General features: G+C 45.1%; 1 protein-coding gene across 3 annotated transcripts in view; it reads left to right on the top strand.

Moving 5' to 3' along the window:
- STS (steroid sulfatase) overlaps window positions 1-25289 on the top strand; it is an 829793-nt gene that overhangs the window by 305861 nt on the left and 498643 nt on the right. For all 3 annotated transcript variants that reach the window (XM_073667339.1, XM_073667338.1, XM_073667340.1), the window contains one exon: window positions 19113-19235. In XM_073667339.1, coding sequence (XP_073523440.1) covers window positions 19113-19235 — 123 coding nt within the window. The remainder of the gene's footprint in view (window positions 1-19112; window positions 19236-25289) is intronic.

Raw genomic sequence — 25289 nt, 5'->3', positions numbered from 1 at the left:
GTCTTTTAAGGATTGCCCCTATTTTTTTGGCGATCCTTTCTATTGTCTACGTATTTATTCACTATCCGTATTGACATAATTATTGTGTGCTTGATACATATCTAGTTCGGCAATTAGGAAGTTACTGATCATTTTGTGTGTTTTATTGTGTGTTTGAGTAGGGATATTTAGGGACAGGTGAGGGACAGCCGTCGTGGAGTGGGGGCACCACTTTAACTCTTAGGGTGAAAACACTCCGCTGTCAGGTAGGGAGAGTTCCTCTACCAGGGTCATTCAGGGTTAATTTTTTGATTGCTATATGACTATCCCCACCATCCCCTTATTATTAAGTATCTCATCTCAATATATTTAGCTTGTCCTAACTGTACTATGTTTGTACACATTTTAAAATGCTAAATTAAAAGTTATTTTTTAATGGGTATTTTTTTCTGCTCTTTGGTTTGTTAGTTAGCTTATATACCCTGTTGTTGGATATTTTTCTGGTATACTTTCATGATAAAATATCACTGTTGCGTGAACTATTTCCATTTTCCATAAATTTCATCCCAAAGCTAAATATCCTTAACTTTGAGTAGTGTATATTGTTAATATAGTCACCAAAAACTGAATATGTAAACCTATAAGAATAACTACCACAAACAAAATATAATACTGCAATAAAGATTGATTATTTTTATTAGTTCTATGATTAAAATCAATAAAAATATGTAGGAGGATGAGGAGGAACAGAAGCTGGTTTCCTATGCTACAGACGGTACTGCCCACACTTCATTCATACCGTCTGTTCAGCGTGGATGGCCTGAGGAAAGGGAGAATGAGGAGGAGGAGGATGAGGAGTAGAGCATGGACAGGAATCCTCTTGTTCAGGGCAGGGAAGACTTGGCTGGTGGCAGTCTGGCACACACGGCTGACTCTATGTTCCGCTGTCTTTCCCATGACTCTCATGTTGTAAGCATTTTGGCCAACAGTAATTACTGGTTGGTTACACTTCTAGACTCGCGCTACAAGTATGAACTTTTTATCTCTTCTTTGCGTGGCAGAGAGGTCTAGTAAATTGTTGCAATACCAGAAGGCTCTTGTTGCGGAATTATTAAAAAAATTCTGATCTGATAGCGCTGGTGGCAGAGGTCACAGTTCCTTGGACAACCAAGGAATACAGGCAAGGGAGAAACAAATTTGACGCAGCAGAGGCAGGGGAAAACTGTCAAAGGTGTGGGACATTTTTTTTCCATCCCGCCCAGTGCACAGGCCCTGATGTGTGGGGTAGTCAGACAAGGTAGGAAAAGTTTTGAAAGATGCTGAAGAAGTACCTTGCTGACCGTACCAACATCCTGCGTGATTCCTCTGTGCCTTACTATTACTGGGCATCCAAGCTGGACACGTGGCAAGAACTGACTCGCTACACCTTGGAGGTCCTGCCCTGCCACTAGCATTTTGTCAGAGCAGGTTTTTAGTGCCCCCGGGAGCATTATAACTGAAAGGTGCAACTGAACAAGCTGACAGACTGACTCTTATAAAAATGAACAAATTGTGGATTGCACCAGACTTCTCATCACCACCAGATGATAGCAGTGGAACATAAAGTCAAATCCAGTGGCTTTTTTTTTGGAGGGGTCTATTCCCATGCACCTCTTCACACCCAGACATGGGTATAGTTTTCCTTCTTTTGTCTATTTTCTGTTGTCCTCTTCCTTCTCCTTCTCCTTATCCTCCACCACCATATCACCAGAGTGACCGTGATACAATACCCACATAATTTTTTTGTAAGGGTGATTACGATACCCAAAGGAAATTTTTTAGAGGCCTACCTCTAACATTCTGTATGCTATACAGTATGTTCTGTTCATGACCCCCCCAGGGGTAAATGTTTTCCAGACCACGCACTTAGTGCATGGGCATTACCAGTATAGGAGACCCATTCCTTAACAATGGTAACAGTTTTTTACTGAGGACCTCCTCTACGTCTCTTCAAAGGGGTATTGGAGCGCGTTCAATTTTTGGCCAGTCTTTGCAGTCACTTTGCAGTCACTGTATGTGCGTTACCAGTATAAAAGACCCACTTCTTTATAATGGGAACATATTTTTTGCTGAGGCCCTTCTCTATGTATCTTCAAATGGGTATTGGAGGGCGTTAAATTTTTGGCAGCCCTTGCAGTCACTGCATACTCAATAACAGTATAGGAGACCCGCTCCTTCATAATGGGAACATTTTTGTTTTACTGAGGCCCTCCTCTATGTCTCTTCAAAGGGGCATTGGAGTGAATCCTAAATTTTGGCAGCCCTTACAGTCACTGCATGGGCATTACAAGTATAGGATACCCACTCCTTGATAATGGGTACATTTTTTTTACTGAGACCCTCCTCAATGTCTCTTCAAAGGGGTATTGAAGTGCGTCCTAATTTTTGGCAGCCCTTGCAGTCACTGCATATGAAATAACACCCCCTGACGAAGGACGTGTGTCCGAAACGCGCGTCGGAGTTGGCCGCGAGGTGTCTTTCACACTAGCTGCTTTACATACAGGTATGTCATTCATCTTCGGATTGGTTGTTTGCTGTCACCTTTGATATACAGTATTGGTTGTCCAGAGGTATTGGAGATTTGGTCATAATTATTGTACCCATGGTACCTTTACTCTATATATATTAGTTGACCATCCATCTGCTAGATACTATGGACCTTTAGGTGACCCGTACGATACGTGATATGTATACCCATTAATACTGCTTGGTATACTCACCTGTTGTCCTACTACTATAGATTTTATTGTGCAGCACAAAATGCAACTATTATTGTGTGATTTATTGTTGTGTTTGGACATTGCAATGCGGCTCTCCTTCTGCATGTAGTGACACTTTTTACCTAAACACTAATAAAGGCTATTTATTCATATCCCTTGTCTCATTGGACCTATCATTCGGTGGTTCTCTCTTGTTATATGCAATAACAGTATAGGAGACCTGCTCCTTAATAATGGGAACAGCAAAGCATAACCAGCTGATGGCCCTCTAACAATAGTGAGGGCCGACAGCTGGCTCTTTAACAATAGTAAGAGCTGCCTGATGGCCCTATAAAAATAGGTTTTGTGACTTTCAGAGTCCCTCCTTCATAGTAAAAGGTAGTAAAATTTTAAAATGACATTTACCAGTACAGATATTTTTCACTGTTGAAAGCAATGCCAACGTGCAAAAATGCATCAAAAACACAAAGTGTGAACATAGGCCAAAGTGTGGAGGAGCAGTTCTTTTGGGGGGGTATTTATTTTGCCTTATATACATGTCATTCCCCTGGAAAGAATGTCCCTTTAACATTTTTTTACAGGAAAATCCATTTTGGTTTGGTTTTTGTATGTTTTATTGTGAGTAGTGTTGAGCCACCCCCGTAGTGTTCGGGTTCGGTTCGGTTCATCGAACACCGGCATGTTCGTTAAACGGTTCGTTGAACACCGTCAAACACCGTTAAAACCAATGGCAGGGATTGTCTGCCACTCACTGTAATTCCACAGCCATGGTGGTTGTGGCATTACAGTGGTTGCCCAAATCGATGGGAACAGTGCTCTCAGTGAAACATGAAAAGCCGGCAATTCAGCAGCGGCATACACCGGTACCCGACAATTTTGAACAGAAAGAATAGAGCATCACACATAGATTAGATAGATAGAAACATGTCAGTCACATATATAATAAGTATAGTGACAGTGTTGGTTACTGTACTTGTAATTTAGTGTTAAAGTATTTATTAAAAAAAATAATAGTGTTTTCATGCACCCGTCTCTTTAAAAAAGCCGGCCGGCAATTCATCATCGGTACCCGATAATTTAGAACAGAAAGAATAGAGCATCACACATAGATTAGATAGATAGAAACATGTCAGTCATATCTTCAGTCCCGTCTGTCTGTCCGTCCAGGAAATCCCGCGTTGCTGATTGGTCCGTCCACGGCCAATCAGTGACGCGGGATCTCAGAACAAGATGGCGGCCGTTAGCGGCTCATCTGCCGCACGGAGGTCAGCAGTGATGCAGCTGGGAGATGACCGGCGCTAGACGGTCATCTCCCGGCTGCTCGCAGCAGAAGTACCCCGATCGGCAGCCTAGGCGGTGCCGCTCCCCGTTCTTCCCTTCACACTAGCCGCTGATCTACCGACGGTAGCCGCATGGAGGTCAGCGGTGATGCAGCCTGGAGATGACCGGTGCTAGCCGGTCATCTCCTTGCTGCTCTCAGCGGAAGTACTCGCACAGGCAGCGCCGCTCCCCGGTCCTCACTAACACAGTTCGCTGATGGGCCGCGACCAATCGTCGATATTGGTGCCAAATTTAAACACCACTCTCCGGCCAATTGACGCCGGATTTAAAATAAGTACGCCACTGTCGTGAGTTAGCAGGGCTGACTCTGTCCATGTGGTCATGTGACTCACCAACTGCCCATGACGTACTGAACATGTTTTGTCAGTCACAGTGTGTGATGTACTTCTGTTACGTTTAATGAATACATTCTGTCAGTCACAGTGCGACATAGTTCAGTCACGTTTACTAAACACGGTCAGTCACAATGTGACGCACTTCTGTCACGTTTACTGAACACATTCTGTCAGTCACAGTGTGACGTACTTCTGTCACGTTTACTGAACACATTCTGTCAGCCACAGTGTGACGTACTTCTGTCACGTTTACTGAACATGTTCTGCCAGTCACAGCGCGCTGACAGATACTTCTTTACTGCACGTTATCACGATTTACGCTTCCTGTCTTCTAATGGGTCGTAAGTAGTGTTGAGCGAGCATGCTCTACACTGCTCGGTACTCGCCCGAGCATGTCGCTACTCGGGATGTTCGGCGAGCACCGAGTATTTCCGGGTTACTCTGGCGGGAGCTCGGGTCTCCGCCCTGCACGTTTGGCGCTCTTTACAGTCACTGTAATGCCGCAGCCATGTTGTTGGTGGGCATTACAGTGATTGGTTGGCCGCACAGCGTCACCTCGAGTATTTAAAACCGGGCGCCGCCATCTTGGACACTGTCGCTCCAGATCAGACAGTGTTGGGAGAGTGCTGCTGATTTAGGGAGAGATATATAGTGCAAAATAGGTAATGTAGGGTCTCTAAAGCCTGCAAAATCAAACAAACAGTCCTTCTCAGGACTAATATCCATCCCAGATATCAGGCTGGCAGGCAGGCTATATAGGAGATGCAGTGGTTATACCAGCAAACGCTGCATTACAGTCCTGTGGGCTTCTGCTGGTCAAATTGCTAGACTTATCCCCTGGTCTCAGGGGCCAGGAAAAATCCTTTTTTTTTTCATCTAAATCCTGTATTTTCTTTTCCCTCAGTCAGACTGTACAAATACGTGTCTTATTAACCTTTTGGTATTCCCCCCCCCCCCCAAAAAAAAAAATTGCGTGCGTCTGTGACTGTTCAGACACCAATATATCTGTTTAAAAGAGTCTGGTGTAGGCCAGATAACTAAAACTTTGGTTTTGCAGTTCTACGGTTCAAATCCCTGTATTATCCTGCTTTTGGCATTTTTACCGTAAAAAAAACAGTAATAGTGTCTCACTGACTGTTCAGACACAAATATATCTGTTTAAAAGAGTCTGGTGTAGGCCAGATAACTAGAACTGTGGTTTTGCAGTTCCACGGGTCAAATCTCTGTATTATCCTGCTTTTGGCATTTTTTCCGCAAAAAATAAAAAAATTGAGTGTCTCGCTCAGTGTTCAGACACAAATTTATCTGTTTAAAAGATTCTGGTGTAGGCCAGAGAAATAGAATTGTAGTTTTCCTCTTCCACGGTTCTAATCTCCTTTTTCTTACCCTTTTTCCATTGATAGTGCGAGTGTAAGCTATTTTACTTCATTTACAATGGGCAAGGCGTGTGGCAAGGGACGTGCAACTGGACGTTCTGGTGATGGTGCGTGTAGAGGACGGGGCCGTGGCCAAGGTGAAAATGTGCCACAACCAACAGCCACAGCTTCTCGCTCCCACTTCTTGACCAAATTACTAGGGAAGCACACTACAACACCAGTATTACGAACTGATCAGTTTGAACAGGTTATTAAATGGATAGCAGATAATACTTACAGTCACCTGGGCACCACCACCTTCGGTCTGTATTACACATGGTCAAGTTTTAGTAGCCGTGAGTCTCGACCGCATACTCCTCCTCACCCTGATGCTCCTTCCTCCCACCATGTCGAGTGTCGTCAGACAGCAACTGATCCCACACTTGGACACTCTGAAGAGCTGTTCACTGGTCCATTTCCATATTTGTGCCCCTTGCCTGCTCCGCTTGAAGTGGTGGAAGAGGATATCCCATGTAGCGATGCCCAAATATTTGAACAGCCAAGGCCAGAGGAAGTCGACGCTTGCAATTTGTCACAAGAGGTGGACAATGATGAGAGACAATTGCCACGAAGTGAGGAGGAGGATCGTGGTGCGCAAGTGGAAGAGGAGGAGGTGGTGGATGATCTAGTAACTGACCCAACATGGCAGGAGGACAAGCAGAGTGAGGCCAGCAGCACACAGGGGGAGGGAGGCGGAGTACCCCAACAGGCAGGAAGAAGCAGTGTGGTGGCTGCACACAGAAGGCGGGCAACAGTTCCCCGTAACACCAACATGAGGGATGTTGCCAGTACAACGGATAGGTCTTCCAGAGTCTGGAATTTTTTTAAAGACTCTGCTGCTAACCACAAAAAGGCCATTTGTACCACCTGCCATGCCAGCATCAGCAGGGGTGACAAAACTACCAGCCTGACCACCACCAGCATGATCAGGCACATGTCAGCAAAGCACCCGACTTTGTGGGGCGAACCCCAGGGTCCACGACCAGTGTCAGCGGGTGTCACCACTGCTTCTTCCACTGTTGTGCGTATAATAGAACCCCCTGTTGTGCGTGCAAGGCAATCCCCTGTCCATACTGCATGCAAAGATGCCGCCTCCTCTTCTCTTTCTTCACTTGTTATGGAAGTTTCTCAAGAAACAGTATCAACGACCATGTCCACGTCCCACCGCAGCGTTTAATTGTCCATATCCCAGAGCTTTGAACGAAAGCGCAAATTCAAAGCCAACGCCCCACAGGCCACAGTCCTAAGTTCGCACATTTCACGACTGCTTGCGTTGGAAATGCTGCCTTTTAGGCTGGTGGAGACCGAATCCTTCCGCAACATTATGGCATTGGCCGTGCCTCAGTACTTGGTCCCCAGCCGACACTATTTTGCCTGGTGTGCTATCCCAGCACTACACAAGCACTTGTCCCAAAACATCTGCCATGCCCTCAACAACGCAGTTACTGGGAGAGTCCACCTGACAACGGACACGTGGATAAGTGCTTGTGGCCAGGGACAGTACATCTCCCTGACGGCACACTGGGTAAACATAGTGGAAGCCGGGACCCAGTCAGGCCTTGGGATGGAACACATCCTCCCCACACCGAGGATTGCGGGCCCGATGTCAGTCAGAGTTGCCCCCACAGTGTACAGCTCCTGCGCATCATCCTCCTCCTCCTCCTCATGTTCAGCCTCCATCTCAGATATCACCACATCAGTTACAAGCTGGAAGCACTGCAGTACTGCCTCAGCCAAGCGGCAACAGGCTGTGCTGAAACTCATAAGCTTAGGTGATAAACCTCACACTGCTTGTGAGTTGTGGACAGCTGTGAAAGAGCAGGCAGATCTGTGGTTGAGACCGCTGAACTTACATCCAGGCATGGTCGTGTGTGAAAATGGCCGTAACCTGGTGGTGGCACTGAGGCAAGGCGAGATCACACACGTACCATGCCTGGCTCATGTGCTTAACCTCGTGGTTCAGCGGTTTCTTAAATCGGACCCCGAGTTGCCAGATCTGCTCGTCAAAGTACGCCGCCTGTCAGCTCATTTTCGGAAGTCGGCTACAGCTTCCGCCGCCTTTGCTGTATTGCAGCAGCGTTTGCAGCTTCCGGCACACTGACTGGTTGGTGATGTCCCCACATGTTGGAACTCTACCCTCCACATGTTGCAAAGGATTTGTGAGCAGAGGAGAGCAGTTGTGGAGTATCAGCTGCAACAAGGTCATTGATATTCTGGACAGACTCCACACATAAGACCTCAGGAGTAGACCTGGATGTTTGACATATGCACCTTCCTAACAAACTTTGAGGAGTCCACCAAGATGGTGAGTGGCGATGACGCCATCATTAGCATCAGCATCCCACTTGTCTGTCTTTTGCAACGCTCTCTGCAGAGAATTAAAGAGGAGGCATTGCAGCCAGAGTATGATGAGATGGATCAAGAAGCCGTAGCGGGCAATTACACACAGCCCAGCCTCATCTCATCCCAACGTGCATTGGGGAACAATGAGGGAGAGGAGGAGGAAGAGGTGGAGTAAGAACAGAAGCTGGTATCATGCACAGTAGATGGTTGTACCTGTACAATTGTCATACAGTTGGTTCAGCGTGGGTGACCTGAGGACAGGGGGGAGGAGGAGGAGGAGGAGAGCATGGTCAGTCGTCATCTTGGTGAGGACACGGAAGTCTTGCCCATTACCAGTCTGGCACGCATGGCTGACTTTATGTTACTCTGCCTTAAACGTTTCCCTCGCGTTGTCAAAATGTTGGGTGACAGTCATTACTGGTTGGTGACACTTTTAGACCCCCGCTACAAGGAAAACTTTCACTCTCTTATTCCTGAGGTGGAGAGGTCTACAAAAATGGGGCTGTACCAGAAGGCCCTTGCTGCAGAACTGTTAAAAAAATTCCCATCTGAACACGCTAGCGGCAGAGGTCACAGTTTGTTGCCCAACCAAGGCGTACATGCGAGAGAGACGCAACTCCAATCCAGCAGAGGCAGGGGAAAACTGTCAACGTTCTGGGACAGTTTTCTGAGACCCACCCAGCTTACAGGCCCTGAAGAGCGGGGTACTCTCACAAAAAGTTTCAAAAGATGGTGAGGGAGTACCTTGCCGACCGTACCCGCATACTCCGTGATTCCTCTCTACCTTTTAATTATTGAATATCCAAGCTGGACACTTGGAATGAACTCGCTCTGTACGCCTTGGAGGTCCTGGCATGCCCTGACGCTAGCTTGTTATCGGAGCGTGTTTTTAGTGCCGCTGGGGGAATTATAACTGATAAGCGCACTCGCCTGTCAACTGACAATGCTGACAAGCTGACCCTTATCAAAAAGAACAAGGGCTGGATTGGGCCAGACTTCTCATCACCACCAAATGACAGCAGAGTAACATAAAGTCAAATCCACTGTGTTATTTCGGGAGGTGTATTCCCATGCACCACTTCACACCCACACATGGGTAAACGCTTCCTCATTTTGGCTGTATTTTGCTCTTCTCCTTATCCTCAGCCTCCACCATCACTATACCACCAAGTTGACCATGGTCCGTGTTGCCAGCATTGCAAGTTCCTCTGTCCTAATTTTTAGCAGCTTTTGCTTGGAAGACATAGGCAAAGACTATGGGAGACCCACTCCCCAATAATGGGAATAATGTTTTTAATATGCTGTACTGCATGGCTCTTGTAAGGGGCATTAAAACCGTCATGTTAAGCTACTGTGACCTCCACCACACTTCAAAGGGGCATTAAAACCATCTTGTTAAACCACTCTGACCTCCACGTCTCTTCCAAGGTGCATTAAAACTGTCTTGTTAAGCTACTGTGACCTCCACCACTCTTCCAAGGGGCATTAAAACTGTCTTGTTAAGCTACTGTGACCTCCACCACTCTTCCAATGGGCATTAAAAATGTCTTGTTAAGCTACTGTGACCTCCACCCCTTTTCCAAGGGGCATTAAAACCGTCTTGTTAAGCTACTGCGACCTCCACCACTCTTCCAAGGGGCATTGATATTGTCTTTTTATTCCACTGCGACTTCCACCATTCTTCCAAGGGGCATTAAAACTGTGTTGTTAAGCTACTGTGACCGCCACTTCTCTTCCACGGGGCATTGATATTGTCTTTTTATTCCACTGTAACCTCCACCACTATTCCAAGGGGCATTAAAACCGTCTTTTGAAACCACTCTGACCTCCACGTCTCTTCCAAGGGGCATTAAAACCATCTTGTTAAGCTACTGCGATTTCCACCACTTTTCCAAGGGGCATTAAAACCATCTTGTTAAGCTACTGTGACCTCCACCACTCTTCCAAGGGGCATTGATATTGTCTTTTTATTCCACTGAGTCCTCCACCACTCTTCCATGGGGCATTTAAACCGTCTTGTTAATCTACTGTGACCTCCACCACTCTTCCAAGGGGCATTAAAACCATCTTGTTAAGCTACTGCGACCTCCACGTCTCTTCCAAGGGGCATTAAAACCGTCTTGTTAAGCTACTGCAACCTCCACCACTCTTCCAAGGGGCATTAAAACCGTCTTGTTAAGCTACTGCAACCTCCACCGCTCTTCCAAGGGGCATTGATATTGTCTTTTTATTCCACTGCGACCTCCACCACTCTTCCAAGTGGCATTTATATTGTCTTTTTATTCCACTGCGACCTCCACCACTCTTCCAAGGGGCATTGATATTGTCTTTTTGTTCCACTGTGACCTCCACGTCTCTTCCAAGGGGCATTTAAACTGTCTTGTTAAGCTACTGAGACCTCCACCACTCTTCTAAGGGGCATTAAAACTGTCTTGTTAAGCTACTGCAACCTCCATGTCTCTTCCAAGGGGCATTAAAACCGTCTTGTTAAGCTACTGCGACCTCCACCACTCTTCCAAGGGGCATGAAAACCGTCTTGTTAAGCTACTGCGACCTCCACCACTCTTCCAAGGGGCATTAAAACCGTCTTGTTAAGCTACTACGACCTCCACCACTTTTCCAAGGGGCATTACAACCATCTTGTTAAGCTACTGTGACTTTCACCACTCTTCCAAGGGGCATTGATATTGTCTTTTTATTCCACTGCGACTTCCACCACTCTTCCAAGGGGCATTTATATTGTCTTTTTATTCCACAGTGAACTCCACGTCTCTTCCAAGGGGCATTTAAACAGTCTTGTTTAGCTACTGTGACCTCCACCTCTCTTCCAAGGGGCATTAAAACCGTTATGTTAAGCTACTGCGACATCCATGTCTCTTCCAAGGGGCATTAAAATCGTCTCGTTAAACTACTGCGACCTCCACATCTCTTCCAAGGGGCATTAAAACCGTTTTGTTAAGCTACTGCGACCTCCACCACTTTTCCAAGGGGCATTAAAACCATCTTGTTAAACCACTCTGAACTCCGCTGCTCTTCCAAGGGGCATTGCATTTCCTCCTAATTTTAGTCAGCTTTTGCTTTTCAATGCATAGGCGAGCACTAAGGGAGATCCACTCCCCAATAATGGGTTGAAGGTTTTTAGTATGCTGTAATCCACGTCTGTTTCAAGGGGCATTGCAGTTCCTCATAATTTTTGGAAAGCCTTCCATTCACTGTTTAGGCCAACAGTGTACAGGAGACCCAGTTGCTATAAATGGAAAAAACGGTTTAGTTAAGGCCTTCTGACCTCCATGTCACTTCCAAGGGGCATTGGAGTACCTTGAAATTTTTGGTAGGCATTGCACTCACTGTATGCCCTATAACTGTGTAGCTGAACCACTCCTTTAGGTACAGAAACATATCCTACAAGACATGTGTGGTTGACTGGCCTGATATTGATGTGATTGGTCCCTTTCCTCCTGCTCTTTCTCCTATGCCACCACCTCATCCATCATTCATCACCTGAAGCTTTGTTTTAACGGGAGTCATAGAACTGGGATAGTAGCAGGAAAACATCCAGAAATCCTTGGAGGAGGTAGGATATGCGCCAAAACTCTGACCACCTCAGGCCTATCTGCTACTACATACATGCACTTGCGTTCCAATGAACAGAAAGCTAAGGAGATGGATGGCCTCATGATCATAATTTACTCGTTGTGTAGGAGGCCGACCACTGCTGCTGTCTACCTTCTGAACTTTGTGTTGAAGCCTGATTGACCCAGGACCCGCAATCCTCTATGTCTGGAGGACGTGTTGCATCCCAGTGTCCAACTGTGTCCCGGCTTCCACAATATTAACCCAGTGTGAAGGCGTCAGTCAGATGGACCATCCCTGGCCACAATCTCTTGTCCACGTGTTTGTGGTTAGGCTGTCCTTCAGATAGGGGCGGCTGGGGACCATTTATGGACACCCGGACGCCCCCAGGCGGCTGGGGACCGTGTGTGGGCACCCGGCCGCGGGGCGGCTGGGGACCGAGTATGTACACCCGGCCGCTCCCTGGCGGCTGGGTACCGAGTGTGGACACCCGACCGCGGGGCGGCTGGGGACCGAGTATAGACACCCAGTCGCCCCCTGTCGTCTGGGTACCGAGCGTCGACACCTGGCCGCCGGGTGGCTGGGGACTGAGTATGGATACCGGGCCACCGACGCAGCCATGATATGGTGGCCGGCTTCTGTCTCCACATGCCTAAAAGGGCCAATTTCAAGTGCAAGCAAGCTAGCAGTATGGTATTGTAGCCTAGGGGTGGGTGGGTGGCACGTTGCACACTTACGCTTGCATTCCAAGAAAACAAAGCAGATGCTAACTTCTATCATCATCATCTTCCTCCTCACCTTGGCACTCTCAACTCCCCTGATGGAGAAGCCAGGGCCCACCGGAGGAGTCTTGTTCACTGGTGGGCTCGTCCAATGCTGCCCTAAAGCAGGCCAGGCTAAGAATAGTGTGGGGGAAGTTCACAGGAGAAATAGGGGCGGCTGGGGACCGTTTATGGACACCCGGCCGCCCCCAGGCGGCTGGTAACCGTGTGTGGGCACCCGGCCGCGGGACGGCTGGGGACCGAGTATGGACACCTGGCCACCCCCTGGCGGCTGGGGACCGAGCGTGGACACCCGGCCGCGGTACGGCTGGGGACCAAGTATGGACACCCGGCCGCCCCTTGGCACCTGGGGACCGAGCGTGGACACAGCCTGGGGGTGGGTGGGTGGCAGGCTGCATACTTGCGCTTGCATTGCAAGCAATGGGGGAGGTACAATTGAACACTGCCCTGGGACAAGGACTTGCACGGGGATAGTTGCAAGTCTGCATCTTCTGATGCGGCAAGGATCACTTCTGATGGGCACACTTTTAGGCAGTGACCTGGGTGTCAGAGATGCTTCCAGGGGTCTTCCCCATGGTGTTCCCATGTCTTTTCAGCACAGTATGCATGTGTCACACAGCACATGGCCAGATAAGACTGTAAAATGTTAAAATGACATTTCCCGGTGAATACATTTGTCACGGTTGAAAGCAATACAAATGTGCAAAAACGCATAAAAAATGCTACTTGTGAACATAGCCCAAGGTGTGGAGGAGTATTTTTGTTTTTACTTTTTTATTTTACCTTATACACAAGTCTTTAACCTGGAAAGGAAGTTCATTAACATATTTCACAGGAAAAGTGTTTCAGTTTAGTTTTTGAACGTTTTATTGTGAGCCCGTAAAAGTAGCTTAATACCTCTGACCACGTTGTTGACAGCAGTGACCTGGGAGTCAGAAATGCTTCCAGGGGCGATGCCCATGCTGTCCCCATGTATTTTGAGCACTGTCACTATCGTTTTGGGCACTTTTTAGGCTTTCTACAGACTGCTGGGGGTGCTGCCGCAAAAATGCTCTGGTCTCCCATAGACTAACATTGGGCTCGTTGCTCGGGTCGAGCACCCGAGTATCACGGTGAGCTCGGCCTGAGCTTCGAGCACCCGAGCATTTTAGTGCTTGCTCAACACTAGTCGCAAATGAAAATACGCCACTGAGGATGACAGAAAAGCAGCCAAAGCAGCAAGGAAACGACAACGTCGAGAGCAACAGACACCACAACAAACTGCTGCCACACAAGCCCAGAATGCAGAATCTCAATTCGTTAGGGGCCCCGAGGGGATACATTGGGGGGGTTAATTTAAAGTAGTGCACAACCCATTTAAACACTGATTCTCTGATTAGTCGCGCCCGGTCGGCCACATACATATTTTAGAATACCCGATGCGTTAGAATCGGGCCACCATCTAGTATATAATAAGTACAGTGATAGTGTTGATTACTGTACTTGTCAATTAGTGTTAAAATAAAGGATTTATTAAAAAAAAAAATTGGCTTGGGGTTTCCCGTAATTTTAGTCTCTAGCGGAGGTTAAGCAGACGGCTGGGGCAGATGTTTGAAGCCTGGGAAGGGGGTAATACCCACGGAGCTTCCCAGGCTACTAATATCAGCCCCCAGCTGAATAACTAGCCTTTACTAGCTATTAAAATGGGGGACACCCCCAAAAAAATGAAGTGGGGTCCCCCCTATTTTAATAGATAGCAAAGGCTAGGCAGAGAGCTGGGGGCTGATATTAATAGCCCAGGAAGGGTGCCATGAATATTGGCCCCCTAACAGGCTAGAAACACCAGCCGTCAGCTGCCCCAGAAATGGCGCATCCATAGGATGCGCCAATTCTGGCACTTAGCCTTGCTCTTCCCACTGCTTTGTACCGGTGGCAGTGGGGTAATAGGGCTGGGGTCGATGTCAGCTTATAATGCCAGCTGACATCAAGCCCAGGTTAGTAATGGGGAGGCATCCATAAGACACCCCCATTACTAACCCCATAGTCAAAGTTAAAAAAACTCTAACACACAGAATAAAGTCCTTTAATTGAAATAAAGACACATTCCTTTAATGTTCTAAATTAAACCCTCCTTACCGTATCGCCCATTCCAGCTGAAGCCAATGTCTTCTGCAATAAAAGTAAAATAATAAACCAACCTCATCCTAACCTTTCCATGGTTCCCAGGACAGCTTCAGCTCTGTTACATTGACATGACAGGCTGGATCGTAGCAGAACGCTGCCATCCTGCTTGCCATGCCGCTGACACTGAGAAGCTCCTCAGTGAAGCTCCTCAGTGTCTGGCTGTGACAGCATCCAGATGAGCCGAGTTCATGTCCAATGAACTCAGCTCACCTCATGCACGTCCCTGACAGGGTGGGAGAATTCTCCTACGCTCAGCGCTTGAGCAGGAGAATTCTCCCACGCATGCTTGCGCTCAGCAGTGTCTATGAAGGATGGCATGCTGGATAGCAGCGTTCAGCTGCGTTCCAGCCTGTCATCTCAATGCCATCCCAGCGTGGGAGAATACTCCTGCGCTCGGCGCTTGAGCAGGAGAATTTTCCCATGCTGGGATGGCATTCTGATGACAGGCTGGATCACAGCTGAGCGCTGCCATCCAGCTTGTCATCCTTCAGAGACACTGCAGAGCGCAAGCATGCCTGCGCTCTGCAGTGTCTATGAAGGATGGCATGCTGGATGGCAGCGCTCAGCTGCGATCCAGCCTGTCATCTCAATGCCATCCCAGCGTGGGAGAATTCTCCTGCTCAAGCATTGAGCGCATGAGAATTCTCCCACGCTGTCAGTGACGTGCATGAGGTGAGCTGAGTTCATTGGACATGAACTCGGCTCATCTGTATGCCTTCACAGCGAGACACTGAGGAGCTTCACTGAGGAGCTTCTCAGTGTCTGCGGCATGGCAAGCTGAATGGCAGCATTCTGCTGCGATCCAACCTGTCATGTCAATGTAGCAGAGCTGAAGCTGTCCTGGGAACCATGGAAAGGTAAGGATGAGGTTGGTTTATTATTTTACTTTTATTGCAGAAGACATTAGCTTCAGCTGGAATGGGCGATACGGTAAGTAGGGTTTAATTTAGAACATTAAAGGAATTTGTCTTTATTTCAATTAAAGGACTTTATTCTGGGTGCTTGTGTTTTTTTTAATTTTGACTATGGGGTTAGTAATGGGGGTGTTATATAGACGCCTCCCCATTACTAAACTGGGCTTGATGTCAGCTGGCATTATAAGCTGACATCAACCCCAGCCCTATTACCCCACTGCCACTGCTACAGGGCAGTGGGAAGAGCAAGGCTAAGTGCCAGAATTAGCACATCTTATGGATGCGCCATTTCTGGGGCGACTGACGGCTGATGTTTCAAGCCTGGGAGGGGGCCAATATTCATGGCACCCTTCCTGGGCTATTAATATCAGCCCCCAGCTGTCTGCCTAGCCTTTGCTAGCTATTAAAATAGGGGGGACCCCACTTCATTTTTTTGGGGGTCCCCCATTTTAATAGCTAGTAAAGGCTAGGTATTCAGCTGGGGGCAGATATTAGTAGCCTTGGAAGCTCCGTGGGTATTACCCCCTTCCCAGGCTTCAAACATCTGCCCCAGCCATCTGCTTAACCTCCGCTAGAGACTAAAATTACGGGGAACCCCACGCCAATTTTTTTTTAATAAATCCTTTAACACTAAATGACAAGTACAGTAACCAACACTGTCACTATACTTATGAAATATGTGACTTACATGTTTCTATCTATCTAATCTATGTGTGATGCTCTATTCTTTCTTTTCTAAATTGTCGGGTACCGGTGTATGCCGCTGCTGAATTGCCGGCTTTTCATGTTTCACTGTGAGCACTGTTCTCATCGATTTGGGCAACCACTGTAATGCCACAACCACCATGGCTGTGGCTTTACTGTGAGTAGCAGACAGTCCCTGCATGATTGGTGCTCTAAATAGCGCCAGACATGCAGGACGGGGAACCGAGCTCCCGCCCAAGCATCTCAAAAGTATTATTGTGAAAAAATCCAATTACTCTTTTGGTGCACGAACAGTTAGTGAACATAACCTCGAACTGCTGAATTTTTTGCAAATCGTTCGAGTTCGTCGAACGACTCAAACACCTCCCAAAACAGCTTGATTTTGAGATTGGCGAACAGTTCGAGTCGAACACCGCTCATCTCTAATTGTGAGTCCTTAAAAGTGGCATAGTACTCTGACAACATTGTTTACAGCATTGACTTGGAAGTCAGAGATGCTTCCAGGGGTATTTCCCCATGCTGTTCCCATGTCATTTGAGCACTGTTCCCATTGATTAGAGCAAATTTTAGGCCTCCGGCACACTTCCGGGAGGGAGCGGGGGGGCGCTGTTAAAATGCTCAAGTTTCCCATAGACTTGTGAGGGTCTCAGGGTGGCAGTGGTGGCAAGGGACTACTGCTGTATTCCCACACCCTGGCTCCCTGACAAAGACAATTGTCCCAATTCTCCTGTGTTGTGCGTGTGGTGCATTATATACATGTTTTGGTCTCTGCTGTCTTCGGTTTTTCTACGTCAGGAACCGCAGCACACACATTTTGAACTTTCACTCCATTTTATAAAAAAGAACTTTACTTAAATGTCAAAATTCAACATGGAGCAGTGGAGCATGCAGTATTAGGTACATACTTCTCCAGGTTCAATGTCCATTGCACAGCATGTATTGATGTTCACTGTTCGCTTCTCCTGTGCTATCCCTTCCATAGTCGACCTATTTGGCCTCGCAGTTTTAAGAGTCCTGTACTGTCTTCTCTGTACTACTCCCTGTCTGACTTCCCTTCTTGGAAGATTTTGAGATGAGATTCTCTGCTGGCTTCTGTGGACCGTAGGCCCCGAACATTAAGGGAAAGTCTATTTCAGAGTTCCTGACTGATGTTCTTTTGCTGCTGGACAGGCTGTTGTACTGGTGCCACCTGGACTTACAACAACTGCTCTTGTCACATCTCTCCCTCTGACTGACTCTCTCTGCAATCAGGAAGTCACCCAGTTCTTCCTTGTCCTGCTCCTTCCACACTGGAGCAGCTCCTGAACCCCTTAACTGTTTCCTGACTAACAACTAAATACTTCTTATGCTATAGTGCCCACCTCTGCACTATCCCATTCCTAATCTAATACTGACCCTGTAGCTAACAGATCAGACAGTAGGTCATATACATAAGCACAGAATACAACATTATGTGCAGTAAGAGGGAAAAGGCACAGGTCGAGCATCACAATTTGCTCAACCCGAGCAACGAGCACCTGAGCATTTTAGCGTTCGCTCATCACTATTGTCAACTACTCATTAAAAAAACTTAGAAACAGCTTGATGTAGAATTTGGTTTACCATTAATAAACTCCATATCTTAAATAATTCAGGTCATAAAAATTTAGGAGAGGAGTAAAAAAGTACTAAAATATTTTTATTGTTGTTAATTTCACCATTTTTCCCTCTATTAGGGAAACATATGCTATTAATCAAAATTACAGACTTTGCATTATTCAGGTTATGTTTTGTAAAGCTAGAATGTTCAACTTCTAAATAAAACATAGGGATAAGCTCATCAAGACTGGCATATCATGCACTAAATTCATTAGCACACTCCATCATTTTTTTTTACATTTACTGCAGCACTAGAGTCATGCTAGTAATGTAAGTTCTCTGTCCTTAGTCTTATACTCTCCGGCTGTTGTCTTCATATTCTGTCTGTGCTGCTTCAGTGGGTCTCCAGCAGTTTATGACCTGCCGGATCACTCCAATGTTTCTTTGTATCGAGCCATAGGTCACTTTTTTGAATGAATGAGGCTCTCATAGACTTACATTGAAAGCTGTGACAGCTACCTCTGACTTCCGGTCAGTCAGAAGTTGTGGTCACAAGAAGACGGATCTGGACCGAAGCAATGCTGGAAAGTGCTAAAGATGCCAGGTGGTGAGCATAATATTAGGTGCAGGGACCTTACATTACTAGCAAGACTCCAGTGTTGCAATAAAAAAAAAACACTGGAGTGGTGCATTAAGATACGGTTGCCTTTTAATAAAATGCCTCACAAAATTTTTGTGAGGCATTGTGCATGGCTGACTGTTGAGGATCATCCTCAGATTAAACATGTCATACACTAATGACATTTTTATTAATGTCTCCAATTTGTTCCCAAGTAATTATATGAAAGGTTTTAATAATAAAGGCTTATAAACCTGAGGCTTGAAATATATCCCTCAGGCAGCAGACATAAGGCTAGAACATATTTTAAATTCAGAACATCCTTTATTGTTGCATTTCAGTGTTAATATGTTTCCATAGAATGTGTTACTTGTTGGTTCTTCATATGATGATTAAGAAATTTACACACTGTCCATTATGTTACCATTTTATACGTTTCCTGATTTCTCTATAAGGCTTATTGTGCTCAAAATCATGAATGATCAACACAAAGCAATGCTGGGAGGATTGCATTGTGAATTCATTCAAAATAGGACAATGAAACTCCCATCACACTCCAGAAATACATTCTCTACACGTCTTCATTCTTTTTCTTTTATCATTTAGGCATGGCTGCTGAGTTCATCGTGGGAACTTTCATATTTTCAGCATCTTCTGGTGGACTTCCAGAATATGAAATTACTTTTGCTGAAATATTGAAAAAAGAAGGTTACGCTACAGGAATTATAGGTAAGCATTTTTTTATGTATATGTTTTGCGAAAAAGCCAGGTAGGACAGGGTTAAATCCTAGCACTGCAGGGTTTGATTAGAGGCACCTGCCTAGTTTTTTTTTACTAGAACCAGGGAATAGGCTCACTTGGTGTTAAGTGTGCTGGAGAACAGAGCAGTGTATGAATTCTACTGGGAGTTGAAGAGTAGTGATGAGCAAATATGTTCGAAATCCGATCTCCAAACTTAAGTTCGACAGAAATGTGGTACATTCGGATTCGTGATCGGAAAGGCGAGCATTTTTACTTAAAATCGGCACCGTTCGGTGCCGTGAACGTGATTGCGGGACAACTACAGCGTTTTTAACAGTTTTGCTAGCATAGTGCTTGTGTATGATGAGCTGGGGGATGTGGTAAATGAGTTTGGGGCTGGTGATGGCTCAGAACTGGTCAGATCAGCGGCGCACTTTTTTTTTTTTTTCTCTGTAACTTTAAGTGAGGAAAGTGCGGCTAGCCTATCACCGCGCAGGAAGCATCCACACTGTCCAGACATAAGGGCTTCTGCCACTGGCTGTTGAAATCAGATGTCCTTTCTATATAAAAAGTGGCCATGTTCCCTCAGCGCCGTTTTATTCATGTCACTGCTGGAGACAGACGCTGCTCAGTGTTCTCCTGTGTAATGAGAGATATTAGCTAGATAGATGGGTGCTTGTGTGGAAGTCAGATAGTGTAGATAAGTCCTCTGCTGTGTACCTTTTCAATCGACCATGCAGCACTTTTTTTTTTCTTGTGAACTTACTGACATTCAGAGAGAAAGAGCAGCAGAACCCATGCCATAGAACAGTGTTGTGCACGGGTTGTATTGTGCTATATGCACGAGTATAGCTTGAATCTATTTTTGCACTTGCTTATGTGATAAAGAAAGCAAGCCCTTGTAGGCCACTTTTTGATTTCATGGGGTTGAAATTCAGCTGTTTTCAGACTCTGCAGAGCTTCTGTGTGCAGAGCAGAAAACCCTTTTTTTTTATTTGCCTGCATTAGAACGCAGCATTTTGAATGCAGTGAAAATACTCACCCTGGGACCGACAGTAATCCAAGGGTTAGGGTATGTGCACACGATCCGGACAGGTAGCGTTTTGGACGCAGCATACTTTATGCTGCATCCAAAGTGCTGCGTTCTATTGAACGCTGGTGAATGCACATGTGTTCATTGAACCATGCGGATTCATTTCATTCAGTACATAGTACTGATCAGATTTCTCTTGCGGAAACTAGCGACTCCGCAAGAGAAATTGACATGGTGCAGTCTTGAAAGACACGCTGCATGTCTGTTTCCGCGGGTGATCTGCAGGCACACATGAACGAATATTGGACATGAGATTTCTACAAATCAAATTCTCTATGCTGTGTGGCAAGACGACTCGCTCGGCTCTCCCAGAGCCAGAATCAGGACACACGTTCTCAGGTTACCTTCCTGCTGGTTTATTATATGGCATAAACTCATGCAGGGTTCCACAGAAAAAAATAAACAAGACCCCTCTGGGTTAAACGGGAAAGCAAAACAAAATGTAGCTCAGTCTATAGGTGAGTGGGCTCCGCTAGCACAAACTGCATAGGCAGAGTCCTTGTAAAAAGCTCTGCAGCTTCCACAACACTGTCTGGAGACTTCACTCTCCAGACCACACTCCAGAGGAAAAAAAAAGGGGGACTGAGCTTTTACACATTGCTCAGCCACACCCTGAGGGGAGGTAGGTGAATGGCGTCCCGCCCTCTTTGCCATTCCCATAAAACTGCACACCCTTTTACAGAGTAAACCCACCAGCATATAAAATGCTGTCAGAAATAAAGTAGGTCTTAGTTCACACAGGAGAGCATCCTGAGTGACACATACCTCCCCTCACATATGAAACCAGTGACACTATCACAGCTGTAACATCTGGGGCTGCCGATTTCACTTCGCATAAGCACCCAGCATCAAACCTGCAGCGGCTCCTGATCGTGTGCACATACCCTTAAAGCAATGACCAACGTTTATTTTTTCAAATATCTTTTTTTTTTGTAAATTCTTTATTTTAGAATGTTGTGGCAGGTAACAAACATACGCACACATGAAAAACAACCAATCTATACATATGGGCATTACAACTGAGAGAAACAACATTCATTTTATATTAGGGAGACAATAATAGGGAAGAACTAGAAGAGGTGGGAAGCGAAGGGGAATATCAAACTGGGAGGGAGAGTTAGAAGGGGAAGGTAAGGGAGAAGTCCTATTGAGAGTAGGCGAAACTTTACATTTGTGGTGAAAAATTAAAGACAAGTATAGGTAAATATAGCACAAACATGATTAATTGCTTAATTCCATGGGCTATAATATAATTCTATTTTGATATTCATACCATTGACGCCAATTTTCAAGGAGTTTGTTCTGTTTGGGGTGGGTCAATCTATTCTTTTCGAATAGATATATACTATTGGCCTCATTGACCAATTCTGAAAGGGAGGGAGGATCAGTGTCTTTCCAATGTCTTGCAATAAGACCTTTGGCTGCATTGAGAAGATGAAATGTTATAATGTAAATGTTAGGATGTTGACATTGGGAATGGAGATTGAGGGGTTAAAGGGAATGATACGTTAAGGGCTCTTTTTATATGTTTATGTATTGTATTCCAGAAAGGTGTGATTTGGTAAGGCGTTCCAGGAGCTGCATTGTACCTCCAGTAGATAGATGAATTGGTTTTATTTATTTTATTGAGAATATCTGGGGTTTTATACCATCTGGATATAATTTTGTAGTTTAATTCTTGATATTTAACTGAGGGGGAGATAAAGTGTATATCCTTTAGTAGTTTTGAAATTTCTTCTGGTTCGTGAGTTATGTTTAATTCCTTCTCCCATTTGCTAATAAATTGGGGAGTTTCTCCTGAGTCACAGAGAATTTTGTATATTTTAGAGATTACACTCTTGTGTTTGTTCGCCTTGATAAAGATATTTAGTATTGTGCTATTGGTTTGGTCATTGGCGATATCTGGTAAGTTAATTCTAGCTGTTTCCTTGAGAATCTCAAGTTCAGGGTCTGTCAATTTTTTCAAATATCTTTATTTAGCTCCAAAAACCATTCATTGCTGTACAAAAACGCATGCAAAATACGCATGCAAAAACACATCAAAAACTTTGCAGCAAAGTGAATGAGAAATGTGAAGTGTCATGCACACGTTGAGTATTTTTTGACTTGCAGATTTAGTGCAGAAAATAATCATCAGCATGTCAATTCTCTGTTCGTTTTTGCCACATTTTTTGCCTGCGTTTTTTCAGTGCATTCAGTTAGTGAGTGTAAAACGCACCAAAAGCACAATAGAAAATAATCTTCAGCATGTCAATTCTCTGTGCATTGAAAGCACGGAAAAAACGCAGGCAAAATCGGGAAAAACGAAGGCAATAACACGCATCAAAATTGCAGTAAAATCGCAGAAAAAACGTAGGAAATAAGCAGAAAATAAAACCCATCAAAATCATGGTAAAATCGAGGCAAAAATGCAGGCAATAGCACGCATCAAAATCATAGTAAAAGCGCTGCAAAAACGCAGGCAATGAAACATATCAATATCGCTGTAAGGCTATGTTCACAGGTGTTGGGTTTTGCAGCGTATTTTGCTGCAGATTTTTATGCAAATTTTCAGCTGCATTTTGCACTACCAGCAAAGTCTATGAGAAACCAGAATTCTCTGTTCACACATGTTGTTTTTTTTTTTTTGCTGCATATTTTGTGACTTGGTTGTGTTTTGAGAAAATAGAGCTTGTCACTTCTTTCAGCGTTTTTGCAGCAGAAAACGCACCTGCTTTTTTGCTGCGTATTTGCAGCATTTTTTCACCTATAGGAAGTAATCAATGGTCCAAAAACCGCAGCAAAAACGCAACAAAAATACACCAAAACCTTCATTTTTAACAGCAGATTTCCTGCCAGAGAAAAGTTAGCAGATTTGCAGCAGAAAACTTAGCCTTACACGCATCAAAATAGCTGTAAAATCACAGCAAAAATGCAGGCAATAACACGCATCAAAATTGCGGTAAAATCTAAGCAAAATAGAGGGAAAAATGCAATGTGTGAACATAGCCCTTTTCTGCAAAAAAACATGCAAAGCACAAAATCCTGATCATGTGTGCATGGGATTTCTGGAATCTCATAGACTTTGCGGGTACTGTAATTGTATGTGTACACGGTGTGTTTGTTATGTGCTTTTGCTGCGGAAAATCCGCGCGGATTTGGCATCAAAAATGCATTGCAAACCTTATCCCAGCATTTTCTGGGATTTTGGAAGATCTGTGCACATGATCAGGAATTTTCCAGACAGGATTTCATGTGCAGAAAGAGAAGCAGCATGTTCATTCTTTGTGCGGATTTGTCTGCTTTTTTCCTATACAGTGCATTGGAAAAAACAAATGGCAAATCTGCAGGCAAAAACGCACATAAAATGCATGTAAATGCAAAAAAATGCATCAAAAGCACGCAGAATTTCCGCAGCGTTTTTGATGCAAAGTGGTGCAAAACCTTGCAGGAACGCTGCAGAAATTTCTGCAAGCAATTCTTAATCGTGCGCACATAACCTAAAACGCAGCAAAGTGTTGTTGTCGCATTTTTTTCTGAAGCAAATCCTGAAGTCTTGCCAAGAAGGTTTGTTCAGGATTTTTCTTGCTTTTTTGGTGCTTTTTTTCAGCATTTTTTGATGCATTTTTTTCACTGTCCTTTTGTCTCTTTATGCATGCACTCTAAGTTCAGTGAAAAAAAAATCTCATCAGGTTTTGGCACAAAAAACACTGAAAAAACATCTGCATTTTTGGTGCTTTTTCCAACTTTTTTTCACCACCCATTATTTCTAATGAAATAGTGGTGAAAAAACGCTTGAAGAAGTGACATGTTCCCACATTGTGGTTTTTTTTTTCAGCATTTTTTCAGTCCTTTTTTTATGCTAATTATCTGCTGCGTTTTACAGTAAGTGTCTATGAGAATCCAGAAATCTCTTGCACACATTTTTTTTTATCAGGAATTTGTGCTTTGCATGTTTTTTTTGCAGAATAGGGCTATGTTCACACATTGCGTTTTTGCAGTGATTTTACCGTGTTATTGATGTGTTTTATTGCTTATGTTTTTGCAGCGATTTTGATGTGTTTTTTCAGTGCATTCAATGCACAGAGAATTTACATGCTGTAGATTATTTTCTATTTTGGCTTTTGGTGCGTTTTGCCTGCGTTTTTCACCCATTGAATACACTGAAAAAATGCAGGCAAAAAATGCAGCAAAAACGCACAGAGAATTGACATGCTGATAATTATTTTCTGTACTAAATCTGCAAGTCAAAAAATACTCCACATCTGCAAGACACTTCACATTTCTCATTCACTTTGGAGAGTTTTTGATGCGTTTTGCAGGTGTTTTTGTAGAGCAATGAATGGTTTTTGGAGCTAATTAAGGATATTTGAAAAAAGAAATGTGGGGGGCTTGGCCTGGACGCAGGAGATGTAGGAAATTGGAGTTTGGAGCTCTGTGAAGGCTACACAGAAAACCTATGCACACACCTACAAAAAGAAGATTTTCTTACAAGATTTATTATGGACACACTCCTTAGAGTCTCAGGATTCTTTTGAGGCAAAGAACAAGAAATTTGGACCTATACAGCCTGAGCTACATCATCTTGAAGTCGGCATGGCAACGGAGCTGCAGTCAGGGCATTTCCCCTCCCTTGTTTACCTCAGCAGAGGACCGCTTTTTGTGGCGCTCGCAGCCATCTTTGTCCCCCTGGAGCTGGCACCCTGCTGCAGTCGGATCCTGTCAGACCAGAGGACATCCATGACCAGCTGATCGCCCGGAGCCAAGGACTGACAGGAGCCCCAGTGGATCAGCTGACTAACCTGCGGCTCTGCGGGGAAGCGCGACTTTGTTTCTCCTCTGCACCAGCTGAGGCCTGGACAAGAGGTACAGGCTCAGGACACAGCTGCAACAGGGTAAGATCGCCCACCTAAGTGTCCCTAGTCCCCATCTTGCATTCTGAGGTGGCACAACTGAGATCCCCATTGGAA

The sequence above is a fragment of the Phyllobates terribilis genome, unplaced genomic scaffold, assembly GCF_046119375.1.
Source record: "Phyllobates terribilis strain yellow unplaced genomic scaffold, ASM4611937v1 Scaffold_2__4_contigs__length_985480577, whole genome shotgun sequence".
In the NCBI taxonomy this organism is placed as follows: Eukaryota; Metazoa; Chordata; class Amphibia; order Anura; family Dendrobatidae; genus Phyllobates; species Phyllobates terribilis.
Note: the sequence above shows the minus strand (reverse complement) of the source record. Positions and strands in the feature narration are given on the sequence as shown.